Source organism: Lithobates pipiens, unplaced genomic scaffold (assembly GCF_037356315.1).
Source record: "Lithobates pipiens isolate NorthernLeopardFrog02 unplaced genomic scaffold, aLitPip1_a1.2 Scaffold_3, whole genome shotgun sequence".
Classification (NCBI taxonomy): Eukaryota; Metazoa; Chordata; class Amphibia; order Anura; family Ranidae; genus Lithobates; species Lithobates pipiens.
The window spans coordinates 78,742,437-78,758,294 of NW_027507790.1; the positions used below are offsets into that span (position 1 = coordinate 78,742,437).

The 15,858-nt window shown below is 42.0% G+C and overlaps 1 protein-coding gene across 1 annotated transcript in view; it reads right to left on the bottom strand.

Moving 5' to 3' along the window:
• Positions 1-15,858, bottom strand: part of DNAH10 (dynein axonemal heavy chain 10) — a 245,701-nt gene that overhangs the window by 110,339 nt on the left and 119,504 nt on the right. Inside the window, exons 44-51 of the mRNA XM_077461854.1 lie at positions 13,094-13,239; positions 11,638-11,790; positions 11,046-11,306; positions 9,792-9,964; positions 9,016-9,109; positions 2,410-2,577; positions 1,816-2,004; positions 1,557-1,728 (exon numbers count right to left, since the gene is read on the bottom strand). Coding sequence (XP_077317980.1) covers positions 1,557-1,728; positions 1,816-2,004; positions 2,410-2,577; positions 9,016-9,109; positions 9,792-9,964; positions 11,046-11,306; positions 11,638-11,790; positions 13,094-13,239 — 1,356 coding nt within the window. The remainder of the gene's footprint in view (positions 1-1,556; positions 1,729-1,815; positions 2,005-2,409; positions 2,578-9,015; positions 9,110-9,791; positions 9,965-11,045; positions 11,307-11,637; positions 11,791-13,093; positions 13,240-15,858) is intronic.

Below are 15,858 nucleotides of genomic sequence, written 5' to 3' on the forward strand. Positions count from 1 at the left end.
GTAAACCCGAGCCACACTCGGGACTGCATTGCAGGATCCAGGCAAGGTTACTTATCTTGTCCCCAGGATCCTGCGATGTCCTCGGGCTGTGTCCTCCGCCCGATGTACTGTGTGCCTGGCTCTGTTCCCTACAAGCGCCATGAAGCATGGGGGCGGAGCCCGGCAGCAAATTTAAAAAGTGCAAAAAAAATAACACATGCAGCACACTGTAATCTGTAAGATTACATTACTGTATCAAATCACTTCACATCCCTTTTGTCCCTAGTGCTTTTTCCGGTGACCTGCATGCACTTTTATATTACATATGCTGTTCGTTCGGCCTGGAAACTTGAGAATGTCCATGGCATCCAAAAAGTGTCCCTTTACGTCAAAAGTGTTTTTTGGGCAGCTAGAAAACAGCCATAGTAAATAAGAATAAAAAATAAAAAATGTTGTGCTGTGCTACCTACCTAATAGTCTGCTATAACAGCAGTAAAATTAAAGTGTCAATAGTGCAGTATGATGCTCTGCTGTGAAAAATCGAATTCATAACATAACTGAAGTGAAGTATACATTAAAGATAAAGTAGTGGCATATCCTTGTGACATATACAACCCTATAAGATCTCACACCTCAAACTCATATAATTAATAATTAATAACAGCAGGTTACTTATAATAAATCCTAATTATAAAAAATATATATATATATATATATATATATATATATATATATATAGTGACACAGAAGTGAAAAATAAAGTGCTGTAGTACATACAAATTGTAATGTCCTGATCATATATAACATAAAAGTCCTTATCAAACATATAATTGTGAGTCCATTGATGGAAGTGATCAAAAAAACGTGTTGCAGTGTCCACACTCAGGTGCTCCCCACCCTTAAGTAATAGCCGCTCACCTCTGAGCGTGTGACCTCACATTTAAGTTTGGTCAAGTCACCCATGCGAATCGCCTATGGATTCAAAGTTAGCTGTGGGATCCCGAACTGATCAATAACGCTGTCTCCTCATATATAAACAGTAGTAAAAAACTCCATAGTGTGATATAGTTTTTTACACAATTTATTATACAAAAAAACCCCAGTCCAGGGTACTCACATAGACCTGGTATGTCAGTGCACCACTCTATTCAAAGCCTTAAAACCCTGGGAAATTGTTAAAGTCATAGGCTCGTTCACGGAGACAGACCAGCTGCCTCCTGCACCATCTTGTCCCCTCCCCTACGCGTGTTGATACAAGGGAAATTACATATCTTCCTCATCCCCCTAAGGAAGATACGTAATTTTCCTTGTATCGGTTTTGTTATATCTGTCCGATAACGGAAACAGCCTGAACGAAGAAAAAAAATGTAGCCACCATTTCGAAGAACTGCTAAGCTGTAGTATATAATTTTTTTGTCCTTGAGTTTGGATACATTTTTAAATTGAATCATTCAGACATGGATTATCAGATGCACAAATAGTGTTTTATGCTAAATGGTAAAGGGTGGCAGGATAATATGATGTGTAATGGGCACTGCTTTGAATATATGCAACACTACAAAAGTGGTTGGGCACACCTGATGTTAACATGTTGTTGATAAGTTCAAGAAATCCTTCTTCAGCCACGTGCGCATCAGTAAACAGAAAAATCATCTTCTTATTTTCAAGACCGAGTTTAATGTAAAGATTCTTCAGATCCTCACGGAAACTGTTTTCTCCATATCCTCGGCTCAAAACGATTTCAAAGACCTAATCAGATGGCATAATATTTTTGATCAATGTTGCATGACAGAATGAGAAATGTACCCAATATATCTCACAGTTATTTAAGCAAACCTCATATCCAGCAGCAAAGGCAGCTAGTCGAGCAAGAGATTGCTTCCCTGACCCTCCTACACCAACCAGCAGAGCATGACCTTGATCCATCCTTATAATTCGGTGTATTCGAGTCAAATGTTCAAGTGCATCATCAAAGAGAACCAAGTTCATTTTAGTCTTACTTTCATTGTACTCCTCAAGGATTTCCTGGAAACAACAACAGTAATTATTTAAAATTCTCAAGTAGTTGTAGGTTTACAGATTATACACACAAATAATCAACAAACATACAGCTATCATATACTTGAACATGCAGCATATATGATCTTAAATTGGCAAATATATCCTTGAAGACATGAGTTTGCACTGTTAATTGTTGGAAGCATTACACATGATTTCAACTTTTGCAGAAAGAAGAACAATTTGACTTCAATCACAAGACATTCCCAAGGATAACGGACTAGAAAATATTATTAACATGAACACAGAACCAGCCATTATACACCACTTTGTGTTTACTGCGAGATCAAACTTATTGCATCGCATGCGAATATAAGACATGGCCAACTTAATATTTTATTAACCACGTTTATTCATTCAAACATATTTTACCTGAAAGAGAGCTTTTACTGCATCATAATCCTGAATGTCTTCATATACTCGTGGTTCTCCTTCATTCATTGCGGTTCTGAAGTCGCCAAACAGAATTGGGTCCCTCATGGCGTATTCTAAGTCAGTTTTGAAGTGTTCATCTATCAAACTTTGAAGGTGACCTTGAACCTTGTTGGATAAAAAAAAAAGGAAAACATTATTAGCATTCAGCAAGAGAAGTACATTACTCCCAACAAGGCTTACTCCAGCCTAGGTTCTAGCATCCCCAGGACCTAGGACCAGATAGTAATTTTCTGGTCAAGTGGAATTTAAAAGACCTATATGTCCCATTGCCAAGCCAGCTCCCCCCCCACCAACGAATGCATCTTGACATAAAAGGGTTTATATTATACAGTCTTTTTTTGTAATATTCTTTTTATTGACTTTAATATAACATACAGTAGAAAAGTGACTCGGCACAACACCGGGGCACACATACGGCCAACATGGCCAACCATTACGATAACATTCAGATTAACTAACAAAGGTTCTAACTAGACATGTAATTACTGTCGTGCACCCCCCTCCCCCCACCCTGCCACAACTTAAGACTCAGTTCTCCACACTCCTCACAGAGACCTTGTATCCGGACATTAGTGCACGTGGTACTCAATACATATCTCCAGGAGTATTCGTGCAGTGCCCCATTACCTCCATTATTTAAACCCAAGCAATAATTATAGCTGAAATCCCCCCCAACAATATAAGCAAACTAGAGTACATTGAGCCTCAGATACCTTCCATCCCTGACTAGGATATTAAGCGGATATACACTTAATAGCGGTCAAGGTCACTAGGACTCCTACCCCACCGTGACATCTGAGTTATACCATGCCTGCCATACCTTATCAAATTTCTTCCCACATCCCCTTGACAGGTATTTTGCTTCATAATAGGGCATCATTGAATTCACCAACCCCTTCCAAAAGGACAAGGATGGGGCCTCCGGTTTCTTCCAGTGTAACAATATGGCCTTCCTACCATAAAACAATCAGATGTTGATCAGAGTTCTGTGAGCCCGAGACAGGACCACCTCTTCCACTAATCCCAGGAGACACACGCTAATTGTCTGGGGGACTGGGACCACCAGGACCTCTGCTATGCAGGAGGTAACCTCAGTCCAAAATTGTTGGATCTGAGGGCACCCCCAGAAGATAAGGTCGGCAGCCACGAAAAGGTGGCTGCCTTTTCTCTAACATTCTGCCAGAACATTCGGGTATTACTATTCGGGTATCTAGCCGGTGTATAATAAACTTTACGCAAGAATTTAAAGTGGATCAGCCTGTCCCTCGCTGCTACCAAGTGCTGAAAGGGGTGATCCCACATGTCATTCCACTCGCCCTGGATGTCAGAGACCTCTACCTCCCACCTTTCCCTAGATTTAACCACTGCCAATAGTAGTTTTTTAACTCCTTGTAGGTAACAGAGTGTTTTGAAAAGTTTGTCAGATGTGAGAAGGTTTTCTAAAGCCCCGTACACACGAGCAGACTTTTCAACATCCAAAGTGAATGATTCCGGCAGACTATTCGATCGTGTGTGGGCTGCAACGGACTTTTGATTCGCAAAAGTCTGACAGACTTTAGAAAATGGAACATGCTTCAAATTTTTCCGACGGAACTCCGCCGGACCCAGTTCCTACCGAAAAATTTGCTCGTGTGTATGCTATTCCGACGGACTAAAACCGACGCTAGGGCAGCTATTGGCTACTGGCTATGAACTTCCTTATTCGAGTCCAGTCGTACGTCATCACGTTCGAATCCGTCGGAGTTTGGTGTGATTGTGTGTGGCCAAGTCCGATCATTCGGAAAGTCCGTCAGAACTCCGGCAGAACTCCTTCGGAAGTCTGTCGGACATAAGTCTGGTCGTGTGTACGCGGCATAAGACTGAGGAGAAGGACTCAATGGCCCTGTCTTTAAACTGGGCCTAGAAGACGTGATATAGCTGGAGAAATCTGAAGTAGTGCAAATTGGTAACGTCATTACTACATTTGAGCTGGTCAAAGGTCAGTAATTCCACCTCCCTAGTGATGTATTTGAGTAGTTTAAGCTCCTTAAATACCCACGTCATGGGATCTTCAAAAGAATAGAAGTGAGGCAATTTGGGGTTCATCCACAAGGGGGTCATGGGATAAAAGCCCAGATGATTAGGGCAGGCCAATACAACAGCCTCTTACCATGCCTTGATGGTGGCTTTCATAGACATCATAAGGGGAAGAAAACCGACTTAGTACCTCTATGAATGGCCAATCTTAAATCTTAAAGACTCATATGATCCCAGGTATGCTGCCCCTAATACCGAGGCCAAGTCCCCAGCATCAGAAATCAGCCAGCGGTGTGCAAACACCATCTGGCTCACTATATAATATTTCCTTCAATCTGGCAAGGCTCTCTGACCCGAAGATTCTTGAAGTATCTTTAGCCCTATCCTGGGTGACCTTGGGGACCATAGGAATGAACTGGTGATGCTATCCAACTTTTTAAAGAAAGATTTAGGTATCCATATGGGTGCGTGTCTTAGAAAATATTAAATAACTGGGAGAATTTTCATCTTTAACAGGTTAATCCTCCCTATTAATGATAATGGAAGTTATTGCCACTCTTAGGCCTTCTGTTTAAAGAGGGTCAGTAAGGGTGTCAGATTAAGGGGCACATACCCGGCAGTATTTGCTGTGACTTTGACTCCTAAATATGCAATTGTGGACACCCATTTCGATGGCAAATTAGGGTTTGCCACTTCTCTTGCACCTGGATCCAGTGGCAGGATAGATGATTTGTTTCAGTTAACCCTCAAACTTGAGAAAGCAGTGAAATTATTCATAATCTGCAAAGCTGCTGTCAGCGATTCCCTTGGGTCCCGTAGGAACAGCAACAAATCAGTATAGAGTGTCAGGCATTCATCAATGGTACCTACTCTGACTGCCCCAACCTTTGGAGACGATCTTAGGGCAATTGCCAGTGGCTCCATCATGAGAGCATATAGGAAGGGTGACAGAGGGCAACCCTGCCTGGTGCCTCTACCCACCGAAAAAAAAGGGGAAGTATAAATGCCCAACCTTGGGGTTGCTATATAAAAGTGAAATCCATGTTCTGAAGACTGGGCTGAAGCCCATTTTCTCCAGAACCATGAGCATATATTGCCAGTCTATCAAATCGAAGGCCTTTTCAATATCAATAGAGACTATGATTCCAGTAGGGGAGTCAAGGTTAGGTAGTTGTATGTGCGTAAAAAGTCTTTGCAGGTTCGTATCAGTAGACTTGCCAGGCATAAAGCCTGTCTGATCAATATCTACCAGAGAGGAAATAAACCCAGCAAGTCTATTGGCCAACACTTTCATTAGAATTTTCAGGTTCATATTTTGTTAGGCTATAGGCCTGTAAGAAGAAGATTCAAGGGGGTCCTTACCTGGTTTCAATAACAGAATCATGTATGCCTTAAGCATTGAGTCAGAGAGCCACTGTTGTTGCAAGCAGTGCTCTGAAACTGCAGTAAGTCTGGGGACCAACTGATATACATACTTCTTGTAAAAGTCAGCAGGAAACCCATCTAGCCTGGGGGCCTTGTGGGGTGGAAAGGCAAAGATGGCCGAAACCACCTCTTTGGTAGTGATCTTGGCGTCCAGAGCCAGCTGGTCTGAATCCAACAAACTCGGGAGTACAAGACCCTCCAACAGTGCACTCAGGGCAGTCTGATCATATTTCGGAATAGGTGCATATAGATTGGAAAAAAAATCCCTAATTCATCCATAATACCAGAAGGATCATTAGCTAGGTCTCCATTCCTACACCTGATGACAGGAATATTCTCAATCTGGCTATTGTCAGCCACCAACAGGGCCAGCAGTTTACCATTTTTACTGCCCTCTGCAAAAAGAGAGTTAGCTCTGTGAGAGTTTCCAGCTCCGTGACCCCTTCCCAGCAGGAAACACCAAGGAGAGGGAAAGTGGATTGTGATCAGACATGCCCCCCGCCAAATATTAAATCCCCTGCATAAATGGCAGCAAAGCTGGGTTGCCAAAAGCCAGGTCTATCCTGGCCGATAAGCGATGGGACTGTGACAGTAGGATTTTTATAGCACCATAGTTCCGTCAGCCCAGTCACCGAGGCCCAGGACAGAAGCTCGACAGACCCCGTTCTACCCAGATTGGAAGAGTCCAAGTGGCATTGAATTCTCCTATCAGCATCAATGGGATATGGGCATGAGGAGCCAGCTTAACAAACAAGTTATATAACAATTGCACTGTAAACGGGGGAGGTAAGTAAATATTCACCAACAACAGCTTATAGTAGCAAATATCTAAGACCACTGCCACATATCGCCCGCCCGGATCTGAGATCACCTGGTGTACAGTGCACGGAAAAGCCTTACTGACTAGGATGGACACGTTCTTTGCAAAAGTGGTGTAAGTTGCATGAAATGTCCTTTGTATCCAGGGCCTTCGCAGGGCAAGAACCCTGTTCCCATCCAATTGAGGACGACATGTGGGGTAGACTTCTTAAGATATTGAAACATTGTGGCCCATTTGAATTTATTTAGCCCCTGTATATGCCAAGATACTATTTTAATCTGATTAGTCATGACTATAGAGTCCAAAAACTGCTTTGCTGGAGCCCGGGGGGCCCAAGCAAGAACAATGTCACAATGTGAACTAAAATAAGAGGGCACCACCACCCTAGATTGGTGCCAAAATACCTGTGAGAGCTGAGAACTGAGCTTGAACTGAAACAAAACCCCCCTCCCATTATACCAGAACCAAAAAAGTAAAAGAAAAAAAACAGAAAAATTCTAAAGAAAAAAAACAAAGTGCGGAATTTATCTTTAGTCCCAAACATAACCATCAAAACGTTCTGGAAGTTAAACAGACGTTCAAATGTTTGACAGATAATTTTTTTGAGTGTACCAGAAGGCTCCACTTAGAACAAGACTAGGAGCATTTGCAGGGCAAAAAAACAACTTCACGTTGAAACAAAAAGAAAAAAAAAAGAGAGAAAAAGGGCAGTAGCTGAAAAACCTATCATCTGGTGCCATCTATGGACATTTAGTAGGTACAACAGGTAGGTTCATACATTGGATATGTAATTAAGGGATATTTAAAGCATAACTCCAACAGGAATCGCTTGAGGACCTGGATAAAGGCACAACAGGTGCAACAAGGTTGAAAGGAAATACTTATAGCCCAGGCAATCTTTATGGGATCCTGTCCAGCCATTCACAGGCAGCCAGTGGGTTGTCAAAAAATGTCACCGCTCTATTGTACTATACTCGTAGCCTGCTGGAATATAGCATGCTGTATTGTATAGCCTTAGCTCTCAATATTTTCCAGATATCGTTGAATGAGCGTCTCCTTTTCTGGGTTTCTGCAGAGAAATCAGGGAACAATATCACACGAGCATTTCCAAAGCGTAGCTCCTGGTGTTTCCTGGATTCTGCTAGGATCATGTCCCATCCCTGCAGTTCAGGAATCTGACCAAGAAAGGCCTGGGGAATTCCACAGGGGGACGTCTGCCTGTGGTGGCCCTGTGAGCCTGTTTGACCACATAAGTGGGGGGGAGTTCCTCGAGTACTAGGAGCTGTTTGAAGAATTGTTCAGCAAACATGGCTGGTTTAGCCCCTTCAGCCCCCTCAGGCAGCCCCATCACTCTCACATTGTTCCTTCTCTGCCTGTCTTCTGCATCATCAGCCCTATTTTGAAGCTGCTTACCATAATGGGCCGAGTAATGGATTCCTGTGGGTTTTCCTGCTCCTGAGAGGCCGACGGAAACTCCAGGGTCCGGATCCTGCACAGTCACTGCAAGTGCAATCTTCCTGGCCTGCTTCTTGGCGTCCTTTACTGTGTGAGTAGAAGGCAAGATAGCAGGGGCGGGACCTAGCTCCGGGCCACGTATGTCTGGCGCTGACACTTCTGCACCTGGTGCCCTGGCTTGGAGGCCCCTTTTCTCATGTCCTGGAGTGCAGCGGCAGAACCCGGTACCTCTGGTACTGGATAGTGGACAGAAAAGCTCCTAAAAACGGATGTGCAGTGTACGTGTGGAGCTCCAGTAAAACACATCCTGCCTGGTTTATATCTGGTCACGTCCCCTCATATTATATAGTCTTTAAAGTTCTTTCAGACATATAGTAAATGTTATAAATTTCTTTAAAAATTCTTACTGATGTGTTTTACACTGAACACATTAAAGTGGCTTTAACAAATTTTATCTTAACCATTTAACAAGCATGTCAATTAGCTGTCATATAAAAACTAGAACTGACAGGTCTTCATGTTAAGTACAATCATGGATACATGGCAGTTCAAGTTTACAAAAATGCCAAAACCAATATTTCAAAAATAGATAGGTGTAGCTTGCTAGGCTACAAGACTACTTTTGCAATATATTGTTGAGGTATCAATTGTACATCCAATGTGTAAACACTAATCATTTTTCTATTGAAATTTAACACAAAAGTGATTTCAGCTTAGTGACGGTAAGAAAGGGTTTACTAATAAAAATGGTGTGTATTTTATTTTGAGTATGTTGACTGTTCTTATTACAAATGTTCATTATAAAATGAATCCACATGTTCACCTACCACTCTCTTGTCATCTTCATTGATTAGTCTGTCATGGAAAACCCGTAAAGTTTCATTCCTCCAAACTCTCACCATCTGACTCACCGTCTGAAATCTGCATCCGAAGCAAAACATAAACAGTTCAAATCAGCACTATATATATCCAGAAAGAAACAATGGTTGATCTCCACATACACAAAATAGAAAGGTCCTGGGTGCACACTGAATAAATGCCCAATACATGTTTGTGGAAGTAGGGCACTCACATACATGTCATCCAAAAAAGGCTTTTATTCACAGACGTTTTGGTGGTTCAGAGTCCACCTTTATCAAGGCTTTGCTATATTGTGTTTTTACATTCAACTTTTTAAAACTATTATATGCAGAATTCTTCCCCATTTTCCACAATAATTGAAATTGCTAGGTGGGAAACAGTACTTGCAGTGATGAACATACATTTTGTTGCTGTCTGATATTGACCTATCAAAGAAAATATTAGAAGACGCTCCTCCACGGCTTGATCAATGACACGATGCAATGCACGCTCCATAGAGAAGTTCTGAGCTGAGGGAAGATGGACTCCTATACTGTATATACAACTGGGAGCTGCATTACGTAAGGATGACTACAAAACACAACTGTAACATAACATATGTGTAATTGTCTGTTGTTTCCAATGCAAAGCAGGGATAGGGTTAGAAATAAAAAAATATATATCTTTTAGTAGTTTTTTTCCAGCCACCTACTGCTATTAAATGACAAATTTAACACATGAAATGTCACACGAAAAACTATACCTTTCTGAGGTAGTAAGAACCAGTCCATGAAATACTCGGGAAAGGTCCCGGAGATTAAATATATAATGGAACTTTGAAGGGGTTGGAGGAAGGTCACGGACAATCATTTTATATAACTCCAAGGTGCACGAAGTCAGCTTGTCACATATGGCCTGAACATCTTCATTGAATAGCTGTATAGGGCAGAAAGTTAACCACAGTTTAATTTTACATTTATTTTTCTGATAAACACAAAAATGTGTGTTGTGGTAATGTTTTGGGATGTCACTGAGTATAAATAGCACCGTAACGCTAATGAACAGAAATTGCACTTTTCTGCAATGCACCACGCTGAAGAGGTCTAATTTGTTCTGTAAAACAGACCTTGCAGTAAAATACAAGGTTTGCTTATTAGATCTTGGCCCCCTCCCTCTCCCCCTGTGATAGTAGTTGAAAAGTGTACCTTATTGTGGGGCCTGATGCTACTACCCTCCTTGGGAGATTCCTGGGAATGATGAGTAAATCAAAACTCATGAGAAGATGCTTCAGTCCAGTGAATCCCTATTATTCCCAGAGTCTTCCAGGAATCAGGGTGATGTCGCCTAGGCACCACAGGCAGAATTGGAAAGAGGCCCTGATCTAATATGTGGACCTTGCATTTTACTGCAAGATCTACTTTACCTACAATCATCAGATCAGTCACCATAGTTTGAGAGGGAAAATATCTAATGTGTGTAGGTACCTTTATAAAACAGTATTTCTTAATTACACAGTACTCCAGGAACTTTGTAAAGTGCTAACATTTGGAATTCATGCCACTGAAAAAGTTGTGATTTATCCTGCCAGTGATATAGCTCAACGTCCTGTAGTAAGCCAACTAAACAGTGCCTCTGTTGCATGGAAATCACAAACAGTGTTATCAGTCCTGCTCAATTCTCTTTGTGAACTACAGAACAGCCCCCCTATGTTATGTAGGTGAGGTAAGAAGGAGTTGTTCTGTGATCCAAACTAGGATCATGCAGCCTAGGATGACAATGTTGCTCCTGCAAAGATGCAGTATAGCGGGTGACTGTTGTCACCCAGGGACAGAAAGTGGGCCACTGCCAGAATCACCAGGAGAAAATAAAGGGGGGAAAAAAAACAAAAAAAAAGAAAACGAATGATTTCACCACTTCTAAACACTGGCAAGCTCTAATATACAGTATATTTTTTGAGGGTTTGATCATTAAATTAGATATCATTAGCTGTTAATTAAGTGACAAAAATATGAATTACCGTAGTGTGTCCATGTAAGATCGAGTAGTAAATGTGTTGCAGGGAATCTTCTGAAGGAAAAAGAACATTAAAGACACTAAAAAGGGAAATGAATCTTGTATCCACTTCATTTCGGCCACCGCCAGCCTTTCCCATTGCCGCTATGAATCCAAGGTCCCGAAGGAATTTGCAGTTAAGTTCTTTGCCACGATCATACATGCCTCCCTTCTCCAGCAAAAGCTTTAGGAGGGCAATTGGCTGCTGGGTCCCATATTCGTCAACCTGTATGTAGGTAAATTCAACAATATAAAATACGTGTGGGTATTTGTTGACTACAACGTTTATCGTAGGAAAATACAAAATCATTGGTACCTGGTAGTTACAGTGGCCTAATAGTATCAACAATTACAGGAAAAACACATATAAAACAAAAGCACTCTATTTACAAAGGACCTCTAAAATATTCACAATCTTGTTATTTTTTTTTACAAAAAAATGGCAAATTATTTTCTGATTTGAAAAAGGGAAGTCTTGCCATCATAAGTGTTTAATAACTAGGGTCTAGAACAACAGTTCCACAAGATATAGTAATATGGCAGCTCAAGAATTTAACCTTGGGCATATTCATGTCATCCATGAACACTAGAAGGCGCTTTCCCATTGGTGGCCCATAGTTATCCTTTGTACGTTTCTCTACATTGGCTTCCAGATTCCTTTGGATGTCCATTGATGTGGTACGAGAGGAGAAATTGATAATCAGCAACATCTGACAAGAAAACAGAGATTTAGGTATGCCAGTTTGTAGATGGATGGGTAAAATATTAAGAATATGCAGCAGAGAAATAATAATAGAAAATTACTTAACAGTATTTTTAGATATACAACCTTTCCACTATATAGGTTGAGTATCTGTGTTAAAGCGGAGGTCCACCCTAAAATGGACCTTCCGCTCATCGGAATCCTCCCCCCCTCCGGCGCCACAATTGGCACCTTTCAGGGGGGAGGGGGGTGCAGTTACCTGGATAATCCAGGTAACTGCACCCACTTCCGGGCTAGCTCTCTGCGGAAAGGGGCGTAGATTACGCCCCTTTCCGCAAGTGCCCGCCCCCTTCCGCAAGTGCCCCGCTGCCTGCTGGGAAACACACAGATCCCAGAGGCAGCGGGGACCGTCCTCATTGCGCAGCGCGGCTCGCGCATGCGCAGTAGGGAACCGGGAAATGAAGCCGAAAGGCTCCATTTCCTGATTCCCATACCCAAGATGGCGGCGGCAGCACTCGAGTGACGATCTACAGATCGGCTTCGGGTGCCGACATCGCGGGCGCGCTGGACAGGTAAGTGTCACTATTTTAAAAGTCAGCAGCTGCAGTATTTGTAGCAGCTGACTTTAAAAAAAAAAAAAACGCGGAGTCCCGGCGGACTCCCGCTTTAAATATTGATTCAATGTTAGAAAACAACGTTTTTTTTTATACCAGGTGTCTCAAAAATATAAAAAACAAAAGTTGGTAGCAGAAGCACCATGGCACCCTTACCCATGGCACTTTCGATTATGCATCCCTTCCATGTTAGGATTTCTTCCGCTACAGTGAACAATTCTTGGTACAGTACACAGTTACATAAAATGTACTGTACATACAGTATATAAAAGTTGTGCATATACGTTTACCTATATCATGATAAGAAAATAGAGTCTAAAAGAAAGACAACAATCTAATCTTGTGCCAGCTGAGACAAGGTTCCTATCAGGCCTCGTAGTTTGAACAGTTAAGAGTCTGAATAATCCTACTGCATACGGTTACACATCCTCACAAATTTCTAGAAAACCTTAGATTTTTTTTCTTGATGGTCCACATCTATTGTGACACATGTTCTAGCTAGCCAACTGTGTCAACGTGAGCCTTTTCTGGTCAGCCCAAATATTTACTTGGATATAGCATACTTTAATGGTCATACAGTGCCATTATTGGGTAAACTGACACATTTGATGGAGAGCTTCTATTTAGTTTAATGCAGTAATGTTTGCACATCTGCCACAGCAAAACACAGACACTTCAATAATCTATACAATGTACCGTGCTATCACTGTTCAGGTTCCTTAGGAGGTTCATAGTAGTTGCAGTCTTTGATGTCCCAGATTCACCTACAAGAACTACTGGCCGTTTGATTTTCACCATTTGCTCCAAAAGCCAAGTTGTGCGAGTTGTGTCCACAGTGGGAACTAGAAAACATAAAAAAAAGATTTCTGGCTTGGTACAAGCTTTTTTCAGGCTGACCTTTAATATAAATATAATATATACAATAAATATGATTACATTTTCTAAATAATTTTATGAAAACAATGATAAATAACTGACAAGGAACACTTCAGCTAGGATTTTTGTACTCACTGTAAAATACTTCTTGTGGAGTTCATTAAGGGACACAGGAAGTCATTGACTGCTAGGTTATACTGCCAAAAACAGGAGAACGGGACACTGGCAAACATACAAATTATGAGCCATTCTCAGATAGCCCCTCCCACTCTGAGGTGGGTAACAAAAAACATTATGTTAACAGGCCCACTGAAAACAACAGAATTAAGTACCAAGTGCAGTTTAAAGCATATATCCTATTTTGCGGTCAAATTTGAGAAAACCCCACTATATGTTTGTTATGTGTTTCCAAAGTCAAGAAAGAGAGAAGGAAGGAGGGACTTCGCCAATTTCAGGAGGCTACCATCAGCTCCAGGACTCTCATGCAGAAGCAGGGTTGGGCAATTCCTGGACTGCAGGGTATGATTCCGGCATCAGAGTTTGAAGTTTCTCCTTGAGAATAAAAATCTATGGCTTGTGTGAATGCTGAGTTGGCTCCTGCACTGAAACAGAAAGTTCAGGATCCTTCTGAACCTGTGCAAAGTTAAAACTACTTTGTCTGCCTGAATCTAGGCCAAGTAATCACTCAACATATATCCCACAATGGGAATGGCCCAAGAGTGCAATGAATGCTAGTACTGTGGCCAGCCAAGATGCAGAAGAAAGGTTAAATGGGAGTGCCACAAACTGAAAGGGTAAAGCACCCGCAGCAGTGTAAAGGACAAAACTCGCTGGTGCGCGGGGAAGATGGGGGTATGCAGGTGTCCATGATGTGCACAGAGGCCAGAAAGTCTTCCTGATGTATGGAGGCGGTGAAAACATGGTGAAATAAATGCATTTAGGCCACCTTGATGCAAGATGGGGTGAAAACGGAAAAGGTTAGTAGAACTCCAGAAACAGTTCTGCAATTCAGTGCATTGAACCTGTAAACCAAACAAAGGGGTGGAAGCGAAAGTCTAGCCTGCAGTCCCTGGAAACAGCCTCCTGCACCCAACCATCTGATATGTAATTTGTCCAATTGTCTGCATAGTCAAACGGATGTCCACACACTTTGGAAAGTGAGGCTGCACCTTCATGCTAAAGACTTGTGGGAGACCTTGGAATTTGGCTTAGGTTTTGGCTTAAAGCAGTATTAAAAACGTGTTTTTTTTTTCTTTCTTTAATAATAACAAACATGTTATACTTACCTGCCCTGTTCAGTGGTTTTGCACAGAGCAGCCCAGATCCTCCTCTTCTCGGGTCCCACACCGGAGCTCCTAGTTCCTCCCTAATGGCGGATGCCCTCACAGCAGGCAGCCAACTCTGGGAGCACCCAAACAGGCACACTCCCAAGCCACTACTCTGTGTGTTCATTCACACACAGAGCCGTGGCTCGGCTCTGCCCCGCGGCTTGGCTCGGCTCAGCCTCCTCTATATTCTGATTGGCCCACTAGCTGTGACTGACAGCAGTGGAAGCCAATGGCCAATCAGGAGTGTGAATCCCCTGAGACATCTCTAGATCGAAAGGGGACTCAGGTAAGTATTAGGGGGCTGCTGCACACAGAAGGTTTTTTTACCTTCATGCATAGAATGCATGAAGCCAAAAAAACCTTGTCCTTTACAAGCACTTTAAGCAACAAAAGGAACTTTTCTTGACCTCCAGCAAGACCTGAGCCTTCACAGATGGCACCTTAGGCTTCTTTGGCTAAAATAAAATGGGTGTTGTTGCCACTTGTGGTGCCCTTTATAATTTTATCTGAAGTAGACCCAATGATACACAGTCACAGTTGAAGGCCATGTGAACTAAGCACTATGATGATCATGAGGTCTGAAGAACCCCAAACTGAGTGGACATAATTGGAATTTATACAGAACACTGTCAGTCAGCAACAAAACAAATACATTTCTTGTGTCTGTAGCCAGGCAGAAACCTGGCATATTTCATATAAACCAAAAACGTAATATATTGCAGCTTACTGGTCATTAGATGGTAGTGGTTGCACTTGTTTTCTTTTTTAAGCTGCATTCATTTTCTTCTGTTAACCTTTTTTCCCTCTCTTTTCACCTGGTGATCTGGCCAGTAACCCACCTTCGGTTTTAGACTGCCACCATTGTAAATGAATGAGTATAGGGGCACAGTAGGCAGCATCATTGTCAGCTTGGTTGGGGGGGGGGGGGGGGGTGTAGTGTTAAATGTACTAGAAAATGTAAATGCACTAACAAATTTAAGTCAAACCACAGCTCACACTTTATAATCTGTTATAGCAAACAGTTTTTTTTTCTCTTAGTATAAAGGTTTTACATGAATAAATTAAAGCTGATCGTTGTAAGCACCCCTGTTAGTGTTAAGTGGTTTGCCTCATCCCTGTAAACTGATACAGCTGGGCAAGAGCTTGTTGTTTTGAAAAACAACAGGCTTACTGGCTGGATCACCAGATGAAAATAAAAGGAAAAAATGCCTAAAAAAAGAAAATGAATGTGGCCATCGCATCTATAAATTGGTAAAC